The 17,517-nt window shown below is 40.4% G+C and overlaps 1 protein-coding gene across 1 annotated transcript in view; it reads right to left on the bottom strand.

The window, feature by feature from the left end:
* Positions 1–17,517, bottom strand: part of LOC133250030 (uncharacterized) — a 123,384-nt gene that overhangs the window by 88,134 nt on the left and 17,733 nt on the right. The window contains exons 4-7 of the mRNA XM_061421203.1: positions 9,387–9,562; positions 7,400–7,561; positions 1,417–1,526; positions 716–896 (exon numbers count right to left, since the gene is read on the bottom strand). Coding sequence (XP_061277187.1) covers positions 716–896; positions 1,417–1,526; positions 7,400–7,561; positions 9,387–9,562 — 629 coding nt within the window. The remainder of the gene's footprint in view (positions 1–715; positions 897–1,416; positions 1,527–7,399; positions 7,562–9,386; positions 9,563–17,517) is intronic.

The raw sequence follows: 17,517 nt of genomic DNA, 5'->3' as shown, positions 1-17,517 counted from the left end.
TTGAGTGAAGAAATATCTGAAATTTGGGTAGCAGAGGTTTCAGTGTGGGCCGGGGGGGTTTGTGAAGGAACAAAGCATCTGGAGAGAAAACATGTCGTCTGTCTTACCACATTCCCTTGCCTCACACTTGCTGTCCGGGGGAGCTTGGAGAAGAGCTGTGATCTTATTAGGCATGTTGTGGCTCTCTTAGGATGTTCTGAAATATTTTACTAGCTTCCTCATCCTCAGGCAGAGACACAATAGAAGCCAAGTATTTTCCTGAATGAGCCACAGGTGGCAGAGTGCGGCCAGTATGTGTGGAGCCTCAGGTGCTCATATTGCCCAGGCCACTAAGATGTGCCGACAGTGACCAGATGTATTGGGTGTCATCATTGTGTAATGATGAAATCATAGTTTGGAGGCTTGTACACCCTCAGTGATTAGGCTGAGAGTTGAACCTTGGCTCTCTGATTCCAAAGCCAGGTTCTTTTCTATCATATCATCCTACTCTTACCTCTCTATCATTTAATCTCTTGGATGGCAAAGGGGAAGTGAGTCAACTGTTCTCAGTTATAGTACACCTTCCCATGCCCAACCAGAGTAGGACTCTGCCACTCCAAGGCAGTGTAATTAAAATGTGCACTTAAAAACTGGTTCATCAGAGTTAATACTACAGACTTCAGGTTCAAGATGGGGACTCTGCTCCGCAAGGCATAAAAATGAGAGATCTCATTACCTGTTTGGTGAAGTTTTCTGAGCTGCCAGAATTAGACAGACAAAGCATGCTTGGCGTTATACACACTGATAAATTATAAGCTGTCATCTGATTGGATGAGGAATGTTGCTCAATATTGCGTAAAACTGCAAAAAGATATCGCAGAAAAACTACATTGGCTCTCGGCAGCTGGTCTAGAAGCCTAAGGACAGAGAAAACACTTATAAATAAAGCGAGTCATTTTGCTTAGTAAGTGGAAATACAGAGAACAAAGTACTTCTTTTTATACCATGTACACAGTCCATTCTCACAGTTCCAGGCATGAATGCATACAAAAATATTTCACTGAATTTAATTCCTGAACCAGGTAAGACCTACTCTGGTTAGTTATGTGTTTGTATTTAAGATCATACCACTGGCGGATTGGTTCTTTATCATCTCAATTTAGACCAGTGGATTTCATCTCCAACAGTTTCATGTATTCAGAAGGTGTAAAATGGTCAAGCAGTCCATGTTAATGAGATTAGGAGAAAAACACCAATTACAGTGTCACCAATAAGGCATGCATCTCTCTTGAAACTAGCTTCCATGGGCATGATCAAGTGAAACTCCATGATACTGGTCATTATTTTAGAGGACACAGCTGTAAAGTATAAGCTAATATTTTCCTAAGAGTATGTTGGTTGTATTTTCTCAGAGTTGAGTAATTATGGCATCATTACCTCTGGGTCGCCTTTATTTTGTCCTCGTCGTTCCCTTGATCAATAACATCAAGCCATTTATCATAGAGACTGGCTGAAAATATGCTTCCTTGGATATTTCGAAGAAAATCCTTATATAGATCAAAAAGTATATATTATTCTTAGGATAAATTCAATGGAGAAATTGCAAAGAAAATATTTAGTGGAAAAATTCAATTCAGTCCACAATTCCTTCACAGCCACGCACACTGATTCACACAGAGCTTGGCTGTCATTCTCCACAGCCTTGCACACCCAGAAGTACTGGTTGGATTTTCCCCAACTAAAATTAGAAGCATAAAAGCAGAGTCTGGGCTGTAGTGAGAATGAAGCTAAAGCTCCTTCTATCGCCTGGAACTTACTCTTTGTGTACATGTTAACACATTAGTACAAACTGGCAAGGCCTGGTGATAACTGATCCTAAATCCTATTAGTTTCTTGAAAAGAAACCCACATGCCCATTTTGTTTGTTTACTTCAGACACATGCTTGCTTGTGATTCAAGAAAGAGAAGTTCTGAAATAAAACAAAGAAAATTACACTCCTACATGGTCTTCTACACATATTAAGAGAAAACCTGAAGTATACGTGCTCTTTGGGAAAAAGCTAGTATCAAAATTGCTTTAATCTTTTTCTTTAAAAAAAAATCATATAAAAGTTCAGTTCTTTCAATATCCACAAATCAGTCAATGTAATACACCACATTAACAAATTAAAAAATAAAAACCATATGATTATCTCAATAGATGCAGAGAAAGCCTTTGACAAAATTCAACACCCATTTATGATAAAAACTCTCCAGAAAGCAGGAATAGAAGGAACATACCTCAACATAATAAAAGCAATATATGACAAACCCACAGCAAACATTATCCTCAATGCTGAAAAATTGAAAGCATTTCCTCTAAAGTCAGGAACAAGACAACGGTGCCCACTTTCACCATTACTATTCAACATAGTTTTGGAAGTTTTGGCCACAGCAATCAGAGCAGAAAAAGAAATAAAAGGAATCCAGATTGGAAAAGAAGAAGTAAAACTCTCACTGTTTGCAGATGACATGATCCTCTACATAGAAAACCCTAAAGACTCCACTAGAAAATTACTAGAACTAATCAATGACATTAGTAAAGTTGCAGGATGTAAAGTCAACACACAGAAATCCCTTCCATTCCTATACACTAATAATGAGAAAACAGAAAGAGAAATTAAGGAAACAATTCCATTCACCATTGTAACGGAAAGAATAAAATACTTAGGAATGTATCTACCTAAAGAAACTAAAGACCTATATATAGAAAACTATAAAACACTGGTGAAAGAAATCAAAGAGGACACGAATAGATGGAGAAATATACCATGTTCATGGATTGGAAGAATCAATATAGTGAAAATGAGTATACTACCCAAAGCAATTTATAGATTCAATGCAATCCCTATCAAGCTACCAACAGTATTTTCACAGAGCTAGACCAAATAATTTCACAATTTGTATGGAAATACAAAAAACCTCGAACAGCCAAAGCGATCTTGAGAAAGAAGAATAGAACTGGAGGAATCAACCTACCTGACTTCAGGCTCTACTACAAAGCCAGAGTTACCAAGACAGTATGGTACTGGCACACAGACAGAAATATAGAACAATGGAAAAAAATAGAAAGCCCAGAGATAGATCCACACACATATGGACACCTTATCTTTGACAAAGGAGGCAAGAATATACAATGGATTAAAGACAATCTCTTTAACAAGTGGTGCTGGGAAATCTGGTCACCCACTTGTAAAAGAATGAAACTAGAACACTTTCTAACACCATACACAAAAATAAACTCAAAATGGATTAAAGATCTCAACGTAAGACCAGAAACTACAAAACTCCTAGAGGAGAACATAGGCAAAACACTCTCTGACATACATCACAGCAGGATCCTCTATGACCCACCTCCCAGAATATTGGAAATAAAAGCAAAAATAAACAAATGGGACCTAATTAACCTTAAAAGCTTCTGCACATCAAAGGAAACTATTAGCAAGGTGAAAAGACAGCCTTCAGAATGGGAGAAAATAATAGCAAATGAAGCAACTGACAAACAACTAATCTCAAAAATATACAAGCAACTCCTACAGCTCAACTCCAGAAAAATAAATGACCCAATCAAAAAATGGGCCAAAGAACTAAATAGACATTTCTCCAAAGAAGACATACAGATGGCTAACAAACACAGGAAGAGATGCTCAACATCACTCATTATCAGAGAAATGCAAATCAAGACCACTATGAGGTACCATTTCACACCAGTCAGAATGGCTGCGATCCAAAGGTCTACAAATAATAAATGCTGGAGAGGGTGTGGAGAAAAGGGAACCCTCTTACACTGTTGGTGGGAATGCAAACTAGTACAGCCACTATGGAGAACAGTGTGGAGATTCCTTAAAAAACTGGAAACAGAACTGCCTTATGATCCAGCAATCCCACTGCTGGGCACACACACTGAGGAAACCAGAAGGGAAACAGACACATGTACCCCAATGTTCATCGCAGCACTGTTTATAATAGCCAGGACATGGAAGCAACCTAGATGTCCATCAGCAGATGAATGGATAAGAAAGCAGTGGTACATATACACAATGGAGTATTACTCAGCCATTAAAAAGAATACATTTGAATCAGTTGTAATGAGGTGGATGAAACTGGAGCCTATTATACAGAGTGAAGTAAGCCAGAAGGAAAAACACCAATACAGTATGCTAACGCATATATATGGAATTTAGAAAGATGGTAACAATAACCCTGTGTACGAGACAGCAAAAGAGACACTGATGTATAGAACAGTCTTATGGACTCTATGGGAGAGGGAGAGGGTGGGAGATTTGGGCGAATGCCATTGAGACATGTAAAATATCATGTTTGAAACAAGTTGTCAGTCCCGGTTCGATGCACGATACTGGATGCTTGGGGCTAGTGCACTGGGACGACCCAGAGGGATGGTATGGGGACAGAGGAGGGAGGAGGTTTCAGGATGGGGAACACATGTATACCTGTGGTGGATTCATTTTGATATTTGGGAAAACTAATACAATTATGTAAAATTTAAAAATAAAATAAAAAGAAAAATAAATAAATAAATAAAAATAAATAAATAAAAGTTCAGTTCTACAGACTTTTAAGCAGCAGGTGTTAGAAATAAATCATAAGCCCCAATGGTAAACTACATGTTACCCTTACAACTCTTTGAATTCAATATATCCACCCAAAGAGGAAACTGAAAATTTAGATACATTGCAACTTGACACCTGTGGGATAGAATATGCAAATGTCAGCTTCCTAAGTGGAGGCCTGAAAACTTTATCCTGATGACCAAGTCTTAATATCAGAGAATGGGGCCTATTAAAATGGATAAAGTTGTAACCTGTTGTGCAAGACTGAGGGGAAATGATGGCATTGCCTTGCCAGTTTCAAAGGCACAACTTGCTTCCACTGGTCTTAATATACAGCCTGACTTCTCTTAATAGTATCTTCTTTACGCAGTGTTTCTAAGGCAACTATCATGATTACAATCCTGTTAGTGTTCGCTTGTTTCAGTACTTATTGAGCTGCTGTTTGTGTCAGGCACTCTCTTTAGTACTGAGGATAGAGTATGAAGATAATGCACAAAGTCTCAGGCCTCTCATACTTTTTCTTGGAATTGGTATAGAGTACCCAATGCTGGTCATCAGGGTTTCACTATGCTTCTCATGGAGTGTCCGCAGTACATTTGGAAGGAGGAAGCACTCCATGTGAGTTCAGCCATTCAGTCCTGTCCTACTCTTTCCTACCCCATGGACTGCACACCAGGCTTTCCTGTCCATCAGCAACACCTGGGTCTTGTTCAAATTCACATCCATGGAGTTGGTGATGCCATTCAACCACGTCATCTGGCTTTGGCTTCTGGGAGTCTGGGAGTGTGCAGCAGGGCCTTTGCCTTGTGTACCAAACTACATGCACTTGGAGTGTGTCTCTTCTCTCTCCTGAACCCTGTGCTGTAGAATCGATTGGTGAGACTGAGTATGGTTAAGCCAGGACATGACTCATGCAGAATATGCCATGGTATTTGCTATTGGACCACTGTTTATACACAGTTTAATGACAAACTCAATGTGGTTCTGACTATATATTCATTTCTGATTTAGACCAACTCCATGGTTGCTTTGACATATGGTATTCTCAAGGCCAAAGTTGCAAGGTTTGATTCCCCACCAAGATCAATCAACTTTAGGAAGAGAAAACTTTGGGACTGTCAAAGACCAGTACCCATAAGTAGCCACCCTCTTACTACTCTGTGCTTATAGCATGGAAACAGGCAAGAGCCTAGTAACACTTGCTCAAAAGTGAAATCAGTTCCAAGTGTGCACCTTTTAGAGGGTAGCACTCTACTTGCTATTTGCATACCTAGTGTGTATTATTATGGGTCAAGTGTAGTAGGGGTCAACTCTAAATCATACCTGCACTGTTGCTATTATCATACAATCGAACATTAATAGGGGAAAAGGAAACACCATATGTTATTTGGTTTCTAAGATAATTTTAATAACCTGTCTGTAGTTAATACTACATCAAAATACTTTTGTTCATAGCTGCTAACAAGTACCAAGATGGATTGATTAATTTTTTCTTTCTGTTGTATTATCGCCCTGATAGAAATTTAACTACATACTTGTGATTTAGCTGTATTATTTCAAACTCAGTCTATTTTTTGTATAAATCTATTGAATTTTGCAAAATTCCAAACAGATTTTGATTGTTGCACTCCCTTTAAAAATAAGATTTATAAGATTAGGCATATAGTAAAACTGGTTACCATGTAACTCTAACCTTGGGTGGTGGGCTAAACTTACAAATTTTAACAAAGCCATTAAAGATGGTAAGGCAGATAAAAGGAGGAACAAATGGTGGCATCTTCCCTACACTAATTTTCAAGTAAAAGGCATTGAGACACAGGGGAAGCAAGGATAATACAGTGATCAGAGATTTTGGTGGCCTCACTAAGCGTTTTTTGATTCATTGTAAGACAAATGGGCTTCCCAGGTGGTGCTAGTGGGAAAAACACCTGCCTGCCAATGCAGGAGATGCAAGAGATGCAGGTTCGATGCCTGGCAGGAAGATCCCCTGGAAAAGGGCATGGCAACCCACTCTAGTATTCTTGCGTGGAGGATTCCATGGTCAGAGGAGTCTGCTGGGCTACAGTTAATGGGATACATTACATTATCTTACAGAGACTCGGCTGCGACTAGGCGACTAACACACACAGACACAGACACACACACACACACACACACACACAAACACACACGCTAAACACATGAGTTTACCATACTGAGTAAACATATGTCCTGCATCCATGCTAAGTTGCTTCAGCCGTGTCCAATTCTGTGCCACCTCATGGACTATAGCCTGCCAGACTCCACTGTCCATGGGATTCTCCAGGCAACCATACTGGAGTCGTATGCCAGTCCCTGTTCCAGGGGATCCTTGCAACCCAGGGATGGAACCCAGGTTTCCTGCATTGAAGGCGGATTCTTTACTGTCTGAGCCACCTGGGAAGTTACTTCTGTTAACTGTTTCCAAAGGCTTATTATGAATTTTATTTTGGAAATTGGCCTTCATTAGGAAGGTGATGAGGAAGTCATCCAAAGCAGGAAGCTTGTTTTGGTAAACACTCAATGTGTAAGTGGGTATTTTAAATATCTTGTTATTCCTTTGCATGGAGTGTTCAGGAGTCAAGATGTGCAATGAAAAAGGAAAATATCTAATGTATGGGGCTTATAACATTTGCGGTACCTTCCTTCAGTTTTGGCTTTGTGAAGTGTTTTTCACTTTTCAGCTCCTTCCTCTCTTATGCCTATTAGGTTTCTTGGGCATTCATAATGAAGGACCAGTCATATAGCTTCGCATTTACTGTGTCCGTGGATAATGCTCAGACTTTCCTTACCTTTAAGACTGAGGATATCACAAATATTGGTACATCATTCAAGTTCACTGTGTCTCCACAGTTTAGTTTCTTCTTTAGGGCCCTGCATGATTTTATACTGCCTGATTTTCTGAAGATGCCTTCTGTGAATGGCCCTTTATGGTTGATAAAGGAAAGCATATCCTATAGGGAAGGAAAGAAAAGAAAACTGTGGGACGTTTCATGTCTAGAAGCCCAGAGCACAAGCTTGCTCCAGTTTTGACAGATCTGTGGTATATGAGGGTACAGTTCTAGAACAGCACCGAAGTCAATTTGAAATTTTTTCTTCAGTGTCTCTAAATATATTTTTGACCCAACAATCGATTTGACATTCATACACTGAAACTTTTTTTTTTTTTTTAATTGGGACTCATCATCACTGAAACATTTTAAATACTTGTGTAATCAGATTTTCCGTTTCAGTGAATTTACTGTGTTAAACGTTTCTGCTTTGAGGCCTTTGTAGATTCACCCTCTCTTCCTTCACCGCTCTTTTCTCATTATTCCCTATTATAGATGCTCTTCCCTAAGTGTGGACATCTTTTTGCCATATGCATGCTCCATTTGTTTCTTCCCCTTCCAGGCACTGTCCACCCCATTCAGTCCTGTTTCCTGTATTCCCTCCCCTCAAAATCAGGCTCTATACGCCTCTCCTCCTTCTCCGATGACATTCTTGTCTCATCAGCCTTTGTAGTTCCTTTTCCTGTATTTTTATGTCCTCTGCTGTCTGCAGAGTTAGAGAGATAACAGCTATTGGAGCCAGGTTTTTCAAGGAATGTGGAATCTGTTATGCCAGTCATCCACTGTGTGACTTTGGGCATAGCACATACTTGGGTGAGGCTCTTTTGTTTTTCATTGATGAAGTGGGAGCGATGATAGTCATGGCTACCCCCTAAATTTTCTGTGAAAGACGCAAGGTCTGGGGTAGTAGCTAGCACATAGCTAGTATGATAAATTTCTTCATATATACCATAAAATTCCCTGCATCTAGTGTAGTGCTTGGAGAGATAGTGGACAGTGAACAAGAGTTAATGCTTAGAGTTCAGTACACTAATTTGATAGAGCACAGTCCGAAATCTGTGACTCTCTTTTGACACATTCTGTCAGGAGCAAATGATTCATCTTTGCCAGAGGATACGTACTTTATGCTTAAACACTTGAGGTGCAAATCAAATCCATGGGAGACATTTTGCATAATAAGGGGGAGTAGACTCAGCTGAAGGAGACTTGAGACTCGTGTGGACTTCAAGGGAGGAGACGGGGAGACATATGAGGATGAGGTGGACTCGCAGAGATTCTTACACACAGAGTCTGAAGGAAAGCTACGCGGTCAAAATAGCCTGGAGTTAAAACTCGCCTCCAGGACCTCCCCACCATTCTATGCAAAACAAGCACTCTGTCACCCGAAGGAAAAAATGGACATTGGGTTGATTTTGCCCAGCTCCCAGCCTGTCCCGGCCTCTGGCTGATCTCCACAATTCCTTGCCACAGCTGTTTAAGAGATAACTACTCTGAACAACCTTGCAGAAGAACAGGTCCCCTTAAGACTGGAGCTTTCCACATACGTGCCTCTATATACTTCCTCTTTTCTTGGGTAAGGGCAGTAGCTCACTAATCTGACTGCTGCCCCTTCTCACCTCATAAAGGTGATCTGTAAAGGACTGCTCTCATTCTTTTCCTCAACCTCGCCTTCTCTAACTGCCTTAACTTACAGAGTCCATGTTAACTGGTCTGAGCTGGTATAGATGGGTCTTTGTTGAAATCAGCGGAATGGAGGAGAGTATCTTTTCATCTTGTACTTGCCTTCTGACTCTGCAGTACCTAAATCAGATCTTATTCTTTGAAGTAATGTTATGAATCTTATCGGACAAAGCCAGACTTCTTCATTTGGAGTAGATTTGGAAGAGAACACTTGGTCTCTCAGCACTCCCCTTCTCAGGAAGGTTACAGAAACCAAAATAAGACCTACCAGAATTGGGGTGGGCAGGGTGTCATTATCACATACATCCTCAAGAGGAGCTCCAAAGAGCTGTTTTGGCTTTGTGGGTGGTAGACATGGGTGTTCGTTCACCTCGCGGGTCCTGGAGATACAGCCAAAGGCCCAGTTTTTGAGAGAACTCTTCCTAACTGTCTTCTTGTCTGAAACTAATGTAGAAGAGAGATTTTCACTAGTAGTAGTTTAGCTTATTTAGCCTGATTTCCACCATTTACATTCAGCAGCATGTTCATGGCAGAGGCTGAAAGAGAGAAACTGAACCATTTGTTATATAGCATTCCCCTCAATCTTAAGCAGGCTAATTGCATCCTTGTGGTGTTAACATGTTCTTTTTCCCCATATTCTGCAAACCAGTAGTTAAACCTAGAGGTGTGATCAGACTCAGGGTTGATTCTCCCTGTAACAGTATTCCCCAGACAGTGCTCTCTATTCCCTTTGCCCTGTGTCATGAAGCACTTAACCTATAGTTATACAGGTTTCCTAATGTTAAGTGTTGTCAGTGGATTCTGGTTTCAGATCTCATTTGAAAGGCAAAATTATTTAATATTCAAATCAAGCAGCATTTGGTTATCATTTACATTTATAGGAAGTTTCCTTCCTGTGTTCAGTTATGTGTTTGTCTTTCTGAGTACCCAGTGATGCCCAATTTTCTCCCATCAAAAGATTCGCCTTTCTTGAGACAGCCTGCCTGACCGTGCTTTTCAGTCAGCTTCTGGAGCTCTCCTCTGGAGGCCACACACCTCAGTCAGCTCCAAGGATGACTTCCTGCCTCAGGTTCCTTGGGAAGTAGTCATTAAATACAGACTCTGTGGTAAGATTACAGGTGGCCATTTTTCTGTGACACCTTACTCAGGTAACCCAAAGGTGAATTTAACTACCAACAGCCCCTCGCAAAGGAATGCAGATGAAGGGCTTTTCAAAGAAAGAGTAATCAGCAATGAAAAATTGACTTCAGAGTTTCTCATGCCCAGCTATGAATATTTCCCTGATATTTGTTCAATAAACCTGATTTATGTTTCCTTAAATAACCAGCTAAAGAAGTCAATAGAGGAGCCAAGTTGTAGAAAAATATACAGTAGAATTTAACCAAATATTTTAAAATGCCCATCCACTTGTCTTTTCTGAGAAATAGTGAGTACATCACCATGTCCATTCAAGTGGGAGAAACACTTGTTGTGCTGGGGGAGAGAACCAGAAGGCTCCTATTCTGCCCCTTAATTGGATAAGTTACCTAAAACTCTTTGAGCTTTAGTTTGCTCAAACTTAACATAAATGATGCTACTTACTAACCAGCACAAGACATGGCATATAGCACCCTTAATAAAGGTAATTTCCTTCCTTCAAAGGGCCTAAGGCAGCCTAGACATCAGTCACCTCCCCACAAGCAGATGTGACCCCCATTTTCCATTTAATTTTGCAGCCTCCAGAAGGTGTGCATTCCTGAAAGAATGCCATCACTTTGCCTTAGGCCCTTTCTGACCTGACATTCATACCGCCATCATTTTAAAAGGAGATAATGAAGAAAGCAAATGTATTCTTAAATTCAGGAAGAGATTCCCCTAATTAATACGTAGAAATGTTAAAAAGATATATGTTTATATGGGTTGAGTTGCCTTATGCCCCCAGGTTTCCTTACTCTTAAGTTGATTCTTTTATTTCTAAACTACCCAAAAGTATTCATGTATTCTAAATGTATTCATTCATTGTTCAGCTTTAATAAGAATACTTTTAGGAAGAAATCTCTATCAGTTGTTACAAAGCTATATGTTCAGCTAGTCTATAAGCATAGACGGAAGGCAAAATAGGCGTTAAGCCCTATACTTTTATTTTCAGGCCTAGATGGACCTTTTTAATGTACATTGGTTGGTGTTAGAGTTCTTGCTGGCTCTGTGACCAATAAAAATGTATACTATAGCCATGAAAAGTATGGTGCTCAGTTGTTCAGTCGTGTCCAACTCTTGCGACCCCATGGACTATAGCCTGTCAGGCTCCTGTCCGTGGGACTTCCTGGATAATAATACTGGAGTGAGTTGCCAGGGACTGTTAAACAGGTTAACTTTATAACCTCATCTTTCTTGAATAGTCCTGGAACGATTTAGGTTAGTGTTTCCTGATGTTCAAATTAGGGTTTGAATGTTAAAATGTGAAATTTTGTAACTTTGTGGGTATAGAATAACAATTCTAAGAATACAAATACTTTAAGTAGAAATTCTATTCTGGCCCCAATACTTCCTAAATTAGTAAGACATTTTATTCAGAGAAAGAAACGTCAGTGGGACAATACTGGAATGGTAGCAGGGGTGATTGCAAGAGCAAAGATTTAAAAGCAAACAGACATATAAACATTCAGTCCAGTTCCAATTTCAACCTAGGTCTGAAGCAGAATGGAAAGAGAGCTTGCTGTGGAGGTAGAATCCAGACTTCAAGTCTCAGAGGCAGTCCTATGATGGCGGTGGAATAGGTCGGGGAGACCACAATCTCCCCCACAAATTCATTGAAAGAACATTTGAACCCTGAGCAAATTCCACAAAAACAACTTCTGAATGCTGGCAAAGGACACCAGGCACCCAGAAAGGCAGCCCATTTTCTTCAAAAGGAGGTAAGACAAAATGAGGTAGGGATGGAGATCTGTCCCAGAAGGGAGTCTTCAAAGAGGAGAAGTTTCCAAACACCAGGAAACACTCTCACTGGCAGGTCAGTGGGAAGTTTTGGAATCTCAGAGTGCAACATAACCGGGAGGAAAAATAAATAAATAAATAAATCCCACAGATTACGTGCCTAACATCAACTTCCAGCAGAGAAGTAGTCCAGACACTCATATTTGCCACCAACAAGCGGGGGGCTGAACAGGAGGTGTGGGCTGTATTGCTTAGGGTAAGGACCAGGTCTGAATGCCCTGAGGGCAATCTGAGGGAGCTAACGTGAGATAGCAACCCAATCTGTGGGATAGCCAGAGAGAGAACTATCCTGTGAAAAGCCCTAACCTAAGGCACTGCATGACCCACACACAGAACAAAGGACTGAACGAATACCAAAGGAGAGCTAGCTGGCTGTGCATTGGCCCATCCCCCGCGAGAGACCGGGAGGCAGGCAGGGGCAGCCAGAGCCTGAAAGGGGCAATCTCAGCCCCAGAGAGGCATCCTCTACAAAACTGCAAGCAGGCTCCCATTTGCTAAACAAGACTTCTCCTGGGCAGTTGACATCCACTGGGATGGTCGCAGCCAGAGATCAGCTCCCCAGAAGAGACACACGGCCCACCTGAGACAGGCACACCTGCTGCCACCCAGGAAATGGAGCGGCTGGGATGGGGGAGGTGATAAGACACACCACACCTGGGGGTCATTGTGCTCACCAAGCACCTGGTCCCATGAGCTGCTCGGACCTGGGAAGGGCACAAAACGCAGGCCCGACTGAGTCTGTGCCCTTGTGGAGTACCTGAGAACCTGAACCTGAGCGGCTTAGACCTGGGAAGTACACGTAACCCAGGGCCCACCTCAGACAGTTGCAGGCAGAGCAACCTGGAGCCTGAGCAGTGTAGACTGGGAAAGCACACACACCGTGAGCGGGAGCAAACCCAGTGTGGCCAGGACACTGTGAGCACACGCCAGGGATATTTGTTTGCAGTGCTCCTCCCTCCCCACAGCACCACTGAATAAGTGAGCCTAAATAAGTGACCACCTTCGCCCCCTTTTTTCAGGGCGGAAATTAGACACTGAAAAGACCAGCAAACAGAAGAAGCTAAAATAAACAGAGGGAACCACTCTGGAAATGACAGGTGCAACAGATTAAAGCCCTGTAGTTAGCACTGACTACATTGGAAGGAACACATAGATCTTGAGAAGTATAAGCTGGATCAAGGAACTATCTGAACTCACCTCACACTGCCCACAACAGCTCCAGAGAAATTCCTAGATATATTTTTACTATTGTAATTTTTAAATTAAAAAAAAAATTTAAGTCCTCTATTACTCCTTTAATTTTCATTTTTGTAACCTCCTATTACCTTGCAGAAAAAAAAAAGACCGTATTTTTAAAGCAAACTTCATATATTTATATTTTATCATTTTTTGTGACTTTTTTTTTAAATACTGCATTTTAGAGAATCTAACCTCTACTCTAGACTTTTAATCTTTGCTTTTTGGTGTTTGTTATCAATTTTGTACCTTTAGGAACCCAATCTTCAATACCCATTTTTACTTAGGAGTGTGATTACTGGCTTGATTGCTCTCTCCCACTTTTGACTCTCCTTTTCTCCACCAGCTCACCTCTATCTCCTCCCTCCCTCTTCTCTTCTCTGCCCAACTCTGTGAATCTCTTTGTGTGTTCCAGCTTGTGGAGAACACTTAGGGAACTGATTACTGGCTGGATCTGTCTCCTTTTGATTCCCTCTTTTCTCCTCCTGGTCACCTCTGTCTCCTTCCTCCTTCTTCTCTTCTCTGTGTAACTGCATGAACCTCTCTGAGGGGTCCAGACTGTGGAGAGCACATAGGGAGTTTATTACTGGCTAGCTTGCTCTCACCCCTTTTGATTCCCCCTCTTCTTCTCTTGGTCATCCCTGTCTCCCTCCTCCCTCTTCTCTTCTCCATCTAACTCTGTGAACCTTTCTGGGTGTCCCTCACTGTGGAGAAGCTTTTCATCATTAACCTAGATATTTTTTCATTTGTGCAGTATAGATAGAGAAGTCTTGAGGCTACTGTAAGAATAAGACTGAAAACCAGAGGCAGGAGGCTTAAGTTCAAAACCTGAGAACACCAGAGAACTCCTGACTCCAGGGAACATTAATGGATAAGAGCTCATCCGAAAGCCTCCATACCTACACTGAAACCAAGCACCACCCAAAAGCCAACAAGTTCCAGACCAAGACATACCACGCAAATTCTCCAGCAATGCAGGAACAAAGCCCTAAGCTTCAATATACAGGCGGCCTAAAGTCACACCAAACCCACAGACATCTCAAAACTCCCTACTGGACACTTCATTGCACTCCAGAGAGAAATCTGTCTCCACCCACCAGAACACCAATGCAAGTTTTCCTAACCAGGAAACCTTGACAAGCCACTCGTCCAACCCCACCCACAGGGAGGAACCTCCACAATAAAGGGGAAGCACAAGCTGCCAGAATACAGAAAATCCACCCCAAACACAGCAATCTAAACAAGATGAAAATGCAGAGAAATACTCAGCAGGTAAAGTAACATGATAATTGCCCACCAAACCAAACAAAAAAATGAGGAGATAGGGAGTCTACCTGAAAAAGAATTCAGAATAATGACAGTAAAAATGATCCAAAATTTTGAAAACTAAATGGAGTTACAGATAAATAGCCTGGAGACAAGGATTGAGATGATGCAGGAAAGGTTTAACAAGGACCTAGATGAAATAAAAAAGAGTCAATATATAATGAATACTGCACTAAATGAGACCGAAAACACTCTGGAGGGAACCAACAGTAGAATAACAGAGGCAGAAGATAGGATAAGTGAGGTAGAAGATAGAATGGTAGAAATAAATGAAGCAGAGAGGAAACAAGGAAAAAGAATTATAAGAAATTAGGACAACCTCAGAGACCTCTGGGACAATGTGAAACGCCCCAACATTCGAATCATAGGTGTCCCAGAAGAAGAAGACAAAAAGGCCATGAGAAAATACTCAAGGAGATAATAGTTGAAAACTTCCCTAGAATGGGGAAGGAAATCGTCACACAGGTCCAAGAAACCCAGAGAGTCCCAAACAGGATAAACCCAAGGCGAACCACCCCAAGACACATACTAATCAAGTTAATGAAGATCAAACATAAAGAACAAATATGAAAAGCAGCAAGGGAAAAACAACAAATAACACACAAGGGTATTCCCATAAGGATAACAGCTGATCTTTCAACAGAAACTCTTCAGGCCAGAAGGGAATGGCAGGACATACTTAAAGTGATGAAAGAGAAAAACCTTCAACCCAGATTACTGTACACAGCAAGGATCTCCTTCAAATATGAAGGAGAATTCAAAAGCTTTACAGACAAGCAAAAGCTGAGAGAATTCAGCACCACCAAACCAGCTCTCCAACAAATGCTAAAGGATCTTCTCTAGACAGGAAACACAGAAAGGGTATATAAACTCGAACCCAAAACAACAAAGTAAATGGCAAAGGGATCATACTTATCAATAATTACCTTAAATGTAAATGGGTTGAATGCCCCAACCAAAAGACAAAGATTGGTTGAATGGATTAAGAAAACAAGACCCTTATATATGCTGTCTACCAGAGACCCACCTCAAAACAAGGGACACATACAGACTGAAAGTGAAGGGCTGGAAAAAGATATTCCACGCAAATAGAGACCAAAAGAAAGCAGGAGTAGCAATACTCATATCAGTTAAAATAGACTTTGAAATAAAGGCCGTGAAAAGAGACAAAGGAGGACACTACATACTGATCAAAGGATCAATCCAATAAGAAGATACAACAATTATAAATATAACAAATATGAAAGGCGAAATTAACAGTGACACAATAATAGTGGGAGATTTTAATACCCACTCACACCTATGGATAGAGCGACTAAACAGAAAATTAACAAGGAAACACAAAATGTAAATGATACAATGGATCAGTTAGACCTAATTGATATCTATAGGATATTTCACTCCCAAACAATGAATTTCACCTTTTTCTCAAGTGCACATGGAACCTTCTCCAGGATAGATCACGTCCTGGGCCATAAATCTAGCCTTGGCAAATTCAAAAAAATTGAAATCATTCCAAGTATCTTTTCTCACCACAATGCAGTAAGATTCAATGTCAATTACAGGAGAATAACTATTAAAAACTCTAACATATGGAGGCTGAACAACACGCTTCTGAATAACCAACAAATCATAGAAGAAATCAAAATATGCATAGAAATGAACAAAAATGAAAACACAACAACCCAAAATGTATGGGACACTGTAAAAGCAGTACCCAGGGAAAGGTTCATAGCAATACAGGGTTACCTCAAGAAACAAGAAAAAAGTCAAATAAATAACCTAACTCTACACCTAAAGCAACTAGAAAAGGAAGAAATGAAGAACCCCAGGGTTAATAGAAGGCAAGAAATCTTAAAAATTAGGGCAGAAATAAATGCAAAAGAAACAAAAGAGACCATAGAAAAAATCAACAAAGCTAAAAGCTGGTTCTTTGAGAAGATAAATAAAATTGACAAACCATTAGCCAGACTCATCAAGAAACAAAGGGAGAAGAATCAAATCAACAAAATTAGAAATGAAAATGGAAAAATCACAACAGACAGCACAGAAATACAAAGGATCATAAGAGACTACTATCAGCAATTATATGCCAATAAAATGGACAACTTGGAAGAAATGGACAAATTCTTAGAAAAGTATAACTTTCCAAAACTGAACAAGGAAGAAATAGAAAATCTTAACAGACCCATCACAAGCACGGAAATTGAAACTTTAATCAGAAATCTTCCAGCAAACAAAAGCCCAGGACCAGACGGCTTCACAGCCAAATTCTACCAAAAATTTAGAGAAGAACTCACACCTGTCCTATGCAAACTCTTCCAGAAAATAGCAGAGGAAGATAAACTTCCAAATTCATTCTATGAGGCCACCATCACCCTAATATCAAAACCAGACAAGGATGTCACAAAAAAAGAGAACTACAGGCCAATATCACCAATGAACATAGATGCAAAAATCCTTAACAAAATTCTAGCAAACAGAATCCAACAACATATTAAAAAGATCATACATCATGACCAAGTGGGCTTTATCCCAGGGATACAAAGGATTCTTCAATATCTGCATATCAATCAATGTAATACACCACATTAACAAATTGAAAGATAAAAACCATATGATTATCTCAATAGATGCAGAGAAAGCCTTTGACAAAATTCAACATCCATTCATGATAAACACTCTCCAGAAAGCAGGAATAGAAGGAATATACCTCAACATAATAAAAGCTATATATGACAAACCCACAGCAAACATTATCCTCAATGGTGAAACATTGAAAGCATTTCCCCTAAAGTCAGGAACAAAGCAAGTGTGCCCACTCTCACCACTACTATTCAACATAGTTATGGAAGTTTTGGCCA

Source organism: Bos javanicus, chromosome 6, assembly GCF_032452875.1.
Source record: "Bos javanicus breed banteng chromosome 6, ARS-OSU_banteng_1.0, whole genome shotgun sequence".
NCBI classification, from domain to species: domain Eukaryota; kingdom Metazoa; phylum Chordata; class Mammalia; order Artiodactyla; family Bovidae; genus Bos; species Bos javanicus.
Note: the sequence above shows the minus strand (reverse complement) of the source record. Positions and strands in the feature narration are given on the sequence as shown.